The sequence below is a fragment of the Schistocerca cancellata genome, chromosome 3 (genome assembly GCF_023864275.1).
Source record: "Schistocerca cancellata isolate TAMUIC-IGC-003103 chromosome 3, iqSchCanc2.1, whole genome shotgun sequence".
In the NCBI taxonomy this organism is placed as follows: Eukaryota; Metazoa; Arthropoda; class Insecta; order Orthoptera; family Acrididae; genus Schistocerca; species Schistocerca cancellata.
Genome location: NC_064628.1, coordinates 150778760 through 150790684, shown reverse-complemented (window position 1 = coordinate 150790684; position 11925 = coordinate 150778760). Strand labels below are relative to the sequence as shown.

The 11925-nt window shown below is 36.9% G+C and overlaps 1 protein-coding gene across 1 annotated transcript in view; it reads right to left on the bottom strand.

Annotated features, from left to right (window-relative positions):
- Window positions 1-465: 465 nt before the first annotated feature.
- LOC126174771 (intermembrane lipid transfer protein VPS13D) overlaps window positions 466-11925 on the bottom strand; it is a 531199-nt gene continuing 519739 nt past the window's right edge. The window contains 1 exon segment of the mRNA XM_049921112.1: window positions 466-2775. Coding sequence (XP_049777069.1) covers window positions 2686-2775 — 90 coding nt within the window. The 3' untranslated portion in view covers window positions 466-2685.

The following is an 11925-nucleotide window of genomic DNA, read 5'->3' as shown; positions in this document are numbered from 1 at the left end:
AAATTGTCATCATGAATATGAGCATTCAGTAGTTTCATGATGTTATTAATTAAATGTGTCATATCTGTGATACTTGAGTTGTGGAGAGTAAGAGAGGATTCTGTTATTAATGATTTATGATAGTGATGTTTTACAACTACTGCTGAGTCACCTGCCTCTCAATGCTTCACAGTCCCCTCTTACACCTGCACATGTTCCCATACTCTAAGTCCTCCATCAGGATAACCACTTATAAACCAAGTTTTGCTGCAAAGGGGAGAGTCAGTGTTTTCTGAGACTAGAAAAAGAGTATGGACTCAAACTTACAACTTTCTAATCTGTTACCTGTGTCTATGGACCACTTACTTATCAGTCAGCTGCATTTTTTAATCTTGTTTTTCAGCTCCATGATATTTGTTTCTGAAATTTCACTGATGATGTTGAATACTAAAGGAAATTTTAATCATTTTAAACTGTTTCCAGCATGCCAATGACAAAAATTTATTTTGTTAGTAACAAATCAATTTGTTAACATAATCAATGTATATTATAATCAGCTACATACATTATCCAATTGTACAACATAATCCTTCTTGCCATAAATAACAACAGATTCTTAATAACTGATTTCTAAGCGAACATTTATTTATATTGCCTTGCAATGCTTCAGTTAAATTTGTCAGACATTCTACATACACAGAATTTTCTGTACGATACCCATTAAAACATAGTGTTAGGTTATCTACAATCTGACCTCTCAGGACACAGAGGATTCAAGCTCAGTCTTACACATTAAACTGCAATTAACAATCCATAACAATGTATTACACAATATGAAGTACAAATCAAACGGCTTCTACAGAACAATGGTAGCAAATATATTTATTATTTCATCAGACTAGTTTAGTTATGAATGTTGAGCTGATTAAAGTACTTTTGTTTTTATTCCATCAGTCATATGCCAGATTGTTTCTGGTTTCTTCAGGTATTTGCTTCTGATTGGCCCCTCTCCCATAAGAATCACTATTATTTAAATATTTCTTATACGGTACATTATTCCACTTTCTGTTGCCTGTACTTTGTAGCATTGCACTTTGTGCTTGAAAAATAAGGAATCAGATAACTGGTGTGAACACTGGCAGTTCATTACACTAATACCAAAGATAGTTTGTATATTAGTTCTATATATGTCAGGATTTCTTTTCTCTTCTCTCCTTTTTTTTTTTTTTTTTTTTGGGGGGGGGGGGTGCAATGCATCAGTTCCAATAGTAATTTCTGTCCAGCCAACAAAAAGCACGCAAAATTAAGTGATATGATTAATCAGCACTTTTCCCCAAGATCTTTCAGTATAATGTTAAAGTTAAAATGCTTAAGGAGCAGCACATATGGATTTTTCCCCCCTTGCAGTTGCTTAGGAGTATATGTTATGAAATGATAACATCTGGCTAGCCATAGGAAAAAACCAACACGACAAACTTGAGGGATAAGTAGGAACTGTTAGTACAGCATCATTGTCACGAGTTAGTGAAACATATTACCTACTACTAACTACATTCGATGAGGGGCATTTATTTAAAATAATCTGAAGAATGTACAAATTATGATTAACATTTATTAAATAAGGCTACTACAAATAAATAAAATACAATGTGCAAAACTGCGAAGTACACATCATGAATTGTGGACACTTGTTCATATTAGCACCGATTACTACACAACAAAAGCAAAGCATTCTTACAACACAACCATTTATCTGCTGGAAAAGCTTACTAAATAAATTAAACTAAATTAGCAAAACATTTATTTTAATTACAATACAACAGTTTTGACTGCCTGATCCCAGTCAAGGAGAGAAAGATAACAGGCCATCCTTAATGGAAAACAGCAGGTACTGTGTGTCATAATACATCACAAAATTAAAATATAAACTTACATTTGAATGTTACCTATTCTGACACATGTGACACAATATTAATTTACAACACTATCAAAAATATATGTTTATCTATTAAACCCTGTTATAAATAATGGTTACCTTCACTAAATTTTGCAAAAAAGCTACTCTGAAATATTAAAATACTGCTGTGGTGGTGAAATGAACATGAAAGATGTTTTGAAGGCAGAATTGCGAGCAATTTTCAGATGTTAACATGAAACAAAGCTACAAAAGAGTCACTAACAGCAGTGATATAAATAAAATGTTGATATACAAGCTGGATATAGCATCATCTATATAGCATTTTTCCTCAACATTCGCAGTTTAGTGGAAAGACAAAAAATATACACAGAAAACAGAATGTATCAAAACTAGGTAACATGTCTGCCCCCTAGGAACATTTATTATAAAGATGCACAAATTAGACCAGACTGCACTCTTTGCAATTATTCTACATCGTACATTTCATTGCTTTTTTTGTTTCATCATGTACAGCCTTTTACAACAATTACATGTATAGAGTTATATTTAATGCAAATGAATACAATTTTGTTACAAATATAAAATAACTTTTTACAGCATACATATATTTACAAAAATGAGTTATACTTGTAGGACAAAATGAGGATTATTAACATCTTTTGAGCACAACATAATTCCACACAGATGGTTTACAAAAATAACAGGTACTTTTGTTCTTTGAATAGTGTGCACTGATGTGCGCATTTAGCACCTAGAATGGTCCATATCATTACTTATGTACTATACATTCAGTCTTCTAAAATATCATAACCTAGAGATACAAGTGTGTTCCGCCGCTCTTCAAACAATCCCTTTGCATAATTTATGTGATGTGATACCTGTAAAGAGAGTTTTGAGTAAAATCATTAATGAAGCAAGGGAAAACAGTAGAAACTGAGAAGAAGAAATGTAACAGTTATATGCTCAATAAAAGCTGTTGAAGTGGTACTTTTGGATCAGACCTAAAATTATTTCTAGAAAGATGACTGTTTCTGCAAACTGACAGTTGCTTCACTCCATCAGATGAACTGGATTTCAGTTGGATTCCTTTCTACCCCACATTAACAAACATTTTTTTTTCTTTTATGGTAAAATCTTCTGAATTTTTAGGCCACATCACATTATTCCTTAAAATTCTAAAATACTCAATGTTTCAATCTATCTGTTGGGGTAGTTTTCAGAATTGTTCTGGTGTCCTTGGGTGGGTGAACACTGTCAAAAACACAATCAATTCTACCCTGGAAATATCCTGAGGAATATTCCAGTAGAGGGATACAGACATGTGCAGACAGAAAAGGGTCCAGATTTGAAGTGGTCGCCACTAACTGTATATATTTGGTAAATACATGTAAATGCAGCACTGGTTTTGTTTGTTTTGTGGCCAATCTTGGATGCTACATTTTCTGAGGGATTGCAACAACTTACCCATAAACTGCTTGTTCCCTATTGTTATGTTCATTAGTTCGGGGGAAGGTTGGTTTTGTACAAGGTTGCACAAAAACAAACCTCCCATGCTTTGTCTCTCCTGTCTCCCACCATTTCCCAAAGTACCACCGTCCGGCCACAGAGGATTCCGCTCATAACTCAGTACCACCCAGGACTGGAGCAACTGAATTACATTCTTTGCCAGGGTTTTGACTACCTCTCGTTGTGCCCTGTAATGAGAAATGTCCTGCCTACTATCTTTCCCACACCTCCCACAGTGGTATTCTGCGATCCAGCGAACCTACACAGTACACTCATCCATCCCTACAAAACCTCTGCTCCCATCCCCTTACCTCATGGCTCATACCCCTGTAATACAACTAGATACAAGACCTGTCCCATACATCCTCCTACCACCACCTACTCCAGTCCAGCCACAATCATCACCTATCCCATCAAAGGCAGGGATAACTGTAAAACTAGTCATGTGATCTACAAGCTCAGCTGCAACCACTGTGCTGCATTCTATGTGGACATGACAACCAACAAGCTGTCTGCCCACATGAATGGCCACCAACAATCTGTGGCCAAGAAACACATGGACCAACCTGTTCATGAGCATGCTGCCCAACAAGACATCCTTCATTTCAATGACAGCTTTACAGCCTGTGTCGTATGGACCCTTCCCATCAACACCAGTTTTTCTGAATTGCGCAGGTGGGAACTTCTCTGCAATATATTCTACATATCTTAAACCTCTTGGCCTCAACCTTCGTTAGTCATTGTCCTTACCCATCCAGCACCTTCCCTGTTTCTATTCCAGCACTACATAACCTTCATTCCACCATCGCACTGTGTTTTTTTACTTCTCTCCTTTTCCATTAATCCTCCCTCAACCCACCCACCCCCCCTCCCCACCTCCACCGTGCACTCCTTTCACCTCCCGACTGCACATAGCTGCCCTACCCTCTCTCCATAGTGTCCCTGTGCACTCCCCAACATAACTGCGCTGTCCATTTACCCTACTATACCTCCTCCTCCCCACCCCAGCCTCCTCTTTACCTCCACCCAGTCGCCATTCCCATTATGCACTGGTGCTGCTACTCACAATGTTCTTACAGTTGCCCAAGACCAAGACTGCAGTCGTGTGTGTGTGTGTGTGTGTGTGTGTGTGTGTGTGTGTGTGTGTGTGTGTGTGTTTGGTGGGTGGGAGGGGGGTCTTTTCTGATGAAAGCCTTATGGGCTGAAAGCTTTATTTGTGACAGTCTTTTCACTGTGCCTATCTGTGACTCAGAATCTCCACTATATGGCGAGTGGCAACTTTCCTTTTTATAATACTGTTACATTACATCCTGGATTTTCCATAATTCTGAAATCTTTAACAAAACAAATAAGCTTGCTGAATATTAATACTAGAAAAACAGAGCTGGCCCACACCAGAAGGGAATATCAGTAAATTCTTAAATTCCACTTGGACCACATATCACAGAAACTGGTGCTGTAAAGATTGCCATAATATCTAATGGGGTTTACAGGTGCCAAATGAGAAATAATCTTGGTGAAGGAAAGCATCAAAGGAAATCAAGAATGATAACGGGATGATGTAGTGGCAGGATATTTCAGAAAAAACTTGGAGACTACCACAGGTAAATTTTCTGATCCTGCAATATGATAATATGGGGATACTGAAACTTATATGCTATATAATGTGCTATATAATGATAAGGCTATTGCAGCATAAATGAGTACAGGTGCTACAAAGGGATGTTAAGAAAGATAGAAAATATTTCTTGCTTGGAAAGTGTGACAAGAAACAAATTATATGAACAGTCAATATGAAACGTTCATCTTTGTAGATAAAAATGTGTAGTAATAATGGATAAAATTCAAAAGTATTGTACAATGTGTGTTAGAAAAGTGTATGGCAAGAAAAGACATCCAATAGTTCAAAAGTTATGACAGAAACTTGCTACAAAAGCCATGAGTGTTTCAGTCCAGATTTGAATGAAGTCAAATTCTTGCTAAATAATGAAAATCTGAACAAAGCTGAAATTAGCTTAAGGAGAGCACAGCAAAAAATCTTCATTGAATTGAAAAGTACAACTTCGGAAAGTAATCTTGTTTTCTTGTTACTTAAAGTCATGAAGTGGATTAAAATACAAAATAATACATACAGTTCCTCAATGGTCTTGGTGTTATTATTGTTGTCTGCAGTCCAAGGACTGGTTTGATGCAGCTCTCTATCCTGTGCAGGGTTCTTCATCTCCAAATAACTACTGCAACCTAACATTCTTCTGTAGCTGCTTACTGTATTCATATCTTGGTCTTCCCCTATGATTTTTACCTGTCCAATGATTTTTACCTGTCCACACTTCCCTCCAACACTAAGTTGGTAATCCCTTGATGTCTCAGAATGTGTCCTATCAACCGATACCTTCTTTTAGTCAATTTATGCCACAGATTTTTTTCCCCATAATTCTGTTCAGTATCTTCTCATCAGTTATGTGATCTACCCATCTAATCTTCAACATTCTTGTGTAGCAGCACATTTCAAAAGCTTCTATTCTGTTTTTGTCTAAACTTTTTCTCGACCATGTTTCATTTACATACAAGGCTACACTCCAGACATGTACTTTCAAAAAAACACTTCCTAGCTCTTAAATATACATATTCAATTCCATTATCCTCATTTTGCTTTTGTTGCTGTTCATTTTATATCCTCCTTTCAAGGGTATATCCATTCCGTTCAACTGCTCTTCCAAGTCCTTTGCTGTCTCTGACCGAATTACAATGTCATTCGCAAACCTCAAAATTTTCATTTCTTCTCTCTGAACTTTAATTCCTACTCCAAATTTTTCTTTAGTTTCTTTCACTGCTTGTTCAATGTACAGATTTAATAACATCGTAGAGGGGCTACAACCCTGTCTCACTCCATTCTCAACTACTGCTTCCCTTTCATGCCCCTCAACTCTTACTACTGCTGTCTGGTTTTTGTACAAGTTGTAAGTACCCTTTCACTCCCTTTATTTCACCCCTGCGACCTTCAGAATTTAAAAGAGTATTCCAGTCAACACTGTCAAAAGCTTTCTTAAAGTTTACAAATGCTATAAACGTAGTTCAGCCTATCTTCCAAGATAAGTTGGAAGGTAAGTATTGCCTTGCGTTTTCTTAATCTCTCCAGAATCCAAGCTGATCTACCCCAAGCTTGACTTCTATCAGTTTTTCTATTCATCTGTACTGAATTCGTGTTAGTATTTGGCAACCAAAACTAATTAAACTGGTAGTTTGGTAGTTTTCACAACTGTCAGCAACTGCTTTCTTTGTAATTGAAATTATTACTTTTTTTTAAGTCTGAGGGAATTTGCGTGTCTCACACATCTTGCACACCAGACGGAAGGCCATCAGTAGTTCTGATGGAATATTGTCCACTCCTGAGGCCTTGTTTCAACTTAGGTCTTTCAGAGCTACATCAAATTTTTCTTGCAGGATTATATCTCCCATCTCATCTTTATCTATGTCCATTTCTTTTTCTATAAAATTGCCTTCAAGTTTATCTCCCATATATTGCTTTCATATTTCAACTCTCTCTTCTTTGCTTAGTACTGGTTTCCCATCTGAGCTCTTGATATTCATACAGCTGCTTCTTTTTTCCCCAAAGCCCTCCTTAATTTTCCCATTGGCAGTGTCTATCTTTCTCCTAACAAAATGTGCTTCTAAATCCTTACATTTCTCCTCTACCCATGCCTGCTTAGCCATTTTGCACTTTCTTTCTATCTCATTTCTTAGATGTTTGTATTCCCTTTGGCCTACTTCATTTGCTGCATTTTTATACTTTCTGTTTTCATCAAATAAATTCAATATCTGTTGTGTTATCCAAAGATTTCTCCTAGGTCCTGCCTTTTATCTATTTGATCCCCTGCTGCCTTCCCTATTTCATCTCTTAAAGCTACCCATTCACCTTCTACTGTATTCTTTTTTCTCTGTTCTAGTCAACCGTTGCCTAATACTCCCTCTGAAACTCTCAGTAATATCTGGTTCTTTCAAATTATCCAGATCCCAGCTCCTTAATTTCCTACCTTTTTCCTATTTCTTCACTCTTCATCTATGGTTCATAACTAGTAAATTGTGGTCAGAGTTCACATCTGCCACTGGAAATGTCTTAAAATTTAAAACCTAGTTCTGAAACCTCTGTCTTACCATTACACAAAAATCTGAAACCTTACAGCGCCTCCAGTTCTCTTCCATGTATATTATTCTTTCTCAATTTTTAAACCAATTAAATTATGCTCTGCACAAAATTCTAGCAGATGGGTTCAATTCCAGTCCCCCACGACTATTAAATTTTCATCTCCTTTAATTCTCTGAATAATTTCTTTTATTTCATCATATATTTCTTCAATCTCTTCATCAAGTGTGGAGCCAGTTGGCATATAAACTTTTACTATTGTGGTGGGTGTGGGCTTTGTGTCTAGCTTGGTTACAATAATGCATTCACTATGCTGTTCATAGAAAGCTTACCAATTTTCCTATTTTCTTATTCATTATTAAACCTAATCCTGCATTGCCCCTATTAGACTTTGTATTTATAATCCTGTATTCACCTAACCAGAAGTCCTGTTACTCCCGCCACTGAATTTTACGAAATCACTACTATATAACTCTGACCTAGCCATTTCCTTTTTTAAATTTTCTTAACTACCTGCCCAATTAGGAGAGCTGACATTCCGTGTTCCGATCCTTAGAATGTAGATTTGTTTTCCCTGATAGCAACATCCTCCTCCTCAGTAGTCCCTGCCTGGAGAGCTGAATGCGCAACTATTTTAACTGTAGAATATTTTCCACAAGAAGATGCCATCATTATTTAACTAAACAGTAGAGTTGCATTTGCTTGAGAAAATTTACAGCTGTAGTTTCTGCCTGATTTCAGGTATATGCACTATCAGCACAGGAAAGTCATGTTGGTTGATGTTACAAGGCAGATCAGTCAATCATCCAGACTGTTGCCCCTGCAACAACTGAAACGGTTGCCGCCCCTCTTCCAGAAACCATACATTTGTCTGCCCTCTCCACACACACACCTCTGTTGTGGTTGCACCTATGGTATGGCTATCTGCATCGCTGAGGCACAAAGGGTACCCCTAGGCAAGGTCCATGGTTCGTGGACATACTGACACAAAAAGGGGAAACGACAGAGAGAAGGGCAAACTACTAAATTTCATCCTGCAAAGTTGTTTTATTTACAAGAGTCATTCTAAAAGTAAATAACTTTTGTTTCAAGCAGCTGTGATTCAAATTTAAACATCTGTCATGGCACTCAACAAGCTTTACTATGCTTTCTGCATACTCACTTACTGCCAAGTTACTGAACTAGTCACCAATGTCTCTTTCAGTTATTTGCATTGCCATTGCACTTTCTGTACAAAACACCTGCTATTTGGGAAAATGATGATAATCATTTGAGACCAAGTCCAGGCTATAAGTAAAATGTTCAAGAACTTCTCAAATAAATACATGAAGCAAAACATTTGCCAGTGTGGCAGAATGTGGGTGACTGTTACAGTGAAAAAGCACAGTGCCACTAGATAACAATCCATGCCATTTGTTTTGAATGGTGCAGCATAGTTGGTGAAGGCTCTGAGAGTAGGTCACTGCATTCATTGTCTTTCCTGGAAGTATGAAATTGATGAGACGGATGCTGTTTCAGTCCCAAAATACTGTTTACATAACCTCCTTGGCACTCAGAACTTTTCTGTCCTTTTTTATTTATTTATCATGAGTTTGTAACTAACGAAATACTGTAATTAGGCATGAATGTCCTAAGAATCATAACTTAGTGTATGTTTTTTCAAATTTATTTGACTTCAATACAGTAGTCAAGCCACAGTCGCAGTAAATTACAGAAAGCTTACATGACCAGTTTTGGTGAAGCTCAGAGACCACTATCAAATGTAACAAGTATAAAATGAGTCTGCTATTCATTATGAGAACCTAAATATAAGTTACATCTAACCATAGCACCTTTGTCATAGGAAACAATATTGTGAATATCATGTTAAATTAAGCCTCTTTATGCAGTAATGGCAAAGAAGGAACAACATTGCAACTGATCACTGTAAAGCATTTATCTACAGAGAACATAAAAATCTTAAGTCGTACATGTTGTATTACGATCAGCATTGTCCAACTACTTATATAACGAACCTGACAAGCGAAAATCTTGTCTTATTAATCTTAGCAATTCTGCTGTTATTCTGAAACATACATCATTGAAGTATGAGATGGAACCATTAACGGAAGTATCAGAATTCCCCTTGATGAAGTTAATGAAACAACATCCATGCATGAATACTGTACATTATTATCTGTGTATATTGGCTCCAAACTAACTGGTCAACTATGAGACAAAAATCTCCACATTCCAACACCTTAAAGCTGAAAATATATAGCTTGCAATCTGGAACACAGCACTCAATAGCACTGTGTCCAAGAAACAACTGTTTGCTTGGACGACACACATACAGCCGAGGTTAACACATAATTGATCAACACAATGGCCACAGCACTCAACAGCACTATGTCCAAGAAGCAACTGTTGTTCTAATGGAAATTCCAAAAGTGTTTTGTAACTTATTTGTATTCAACAGTATCAAATGACTGTTATAATGACAAGAGTACATATTTGTGCATTGTCATCTGAGAACATGTATGGCAATCAAATTATGAGGGCAAGTCAATAAGTAAATGAATTTTTTTTCTGCTCCTCAAGTTGAGAGCACTAACTGAATACTGACATGCCTTAATGTCACTGTTGTTCATGGTATGCTAGCTGTTTTGGCTCAATTAATATTTCTTTTTGTAGTGACTTCAGAGAATTTTACCATGAGAGCTCTGTTTTCTGTATTCACCAATGAAGAAATGAAGGCGGTGATTCATTTTCTATATTATGAAAGAGCTAAATCTGTGATGATTATTGACAGACTGCAGCTGCAGCATGGAGACAGCTCTCTTAGTGGATGAAAGTATAAGTGGATAAACTGCTTTCAAAATGGTCATGTGTTGATTTTCATGCAAGAATTGAAATATCTACTTTTGCCCAAAGCAAAAAAGTTCAAATGGAAAGCTGGTGAAGGAAAGATGATGTCGACAGTGTTTTGGGATATGAAAGATCCACTGCTAATTCATTACATTCCCAAAGTGTAAATAGTATATCATGACAGCTACTGTGAGCTACTGGAAGATCTGTAAGCCAAAATCAAAACAAAGAGGAGAGTGAAAATTTCAAATAGTACAGTATTGCTGTACTTCAGAACAGTACCAGCCTTCATAAAGCTGACAAAACAATTCCTGGCATTCAAAATCTTGGCTTTGAGCTACTCCGGCAACCATTATACAGATATTACTTAGCTGCATCTGAGTTTACCTTTTTGGTCTAATGGAGGAGCACCTGTATGAATCAAATTTTTTGTCAGATGATGAGGTTGTGCAAGTCTGGATGTGTACAATGCCACAAGACTGCTTCTAGAATGGAATTAGGAAGCTTGCCAAATGATATGGATAAAAGGCATGTAGGTAAGAGAGGTTGCATGAGAAACAACATTCTTTCCAATTCCATTATCCTAACAAAAAATTTCATTTAAAAAAAATTGGCTTTACTTTTTGACTTGGCCTCATGTTTTCTGACCACATTTCAGTATCAGACTGATGATCAGATTAATGGACAGAAGTCTCCAGCCCACTAGGAGCAGGAAGTCATAAAAGAAATGAAAATGCTTGCATTGTTATGTAACTATCTGTCATGGTGTATTAGTGCACTGCTGTTGTTATACTTACAACTGCAGCCTTATTCTGTGAAAAGTTTCATCAAAGTCAATGAACATAGCAGCAGGGAACAATCAGTGTATGGGTAAGTTGTTGCAATCCTCCGGAAATTGTCGCATCCAAGATTGGCCACAAATACATGTACTTACCAAATATATTCAGTTAGTGGCGGCCACTTTCAAATCAAGACCCTTTTCCATTTGCACATGTCTGCATTCAGTGCTTTCAAAGCTCAAAACATTACCTTGATGTCATTTTTTTATAAATCTGTACATTGCTCACCCATTTTTTCCCTCTGGCAGAATACAAGACCACTTTTATAGTAAGTGGCCTATGCACTGCCAATAACAAGATTACTTTTGATAAAAAATTTTAGCATAAGTATAATATTTGAGGCAAAAATATAATAATAATAATAATAATAAAATAAATTTGCATACCAATCCACAATGGTACATGAGTTCTTCATAAAAATGAAATGTTATTTGTCAAGTGCCTCCAGGCGGGTAGACCTTATCACCTGGTGCAAGTCTTCGGTGACTCGCATGTCAATGAGGATGAAATGATGATGATGAATATGACACAAACACCCAGTCTCTGAGCAGAGAAAATCTCCAACCCAGTTGGGAATAAAACCTAAGCCCCCAGCATGACAAGCCAGCACACTGTCCACTCAGCTACAGTGGTGGACAGTTTCTTCATAAAGCAAGCAGTCTCGTCCCTTTCATGTAAAGGTAGTACTTTTT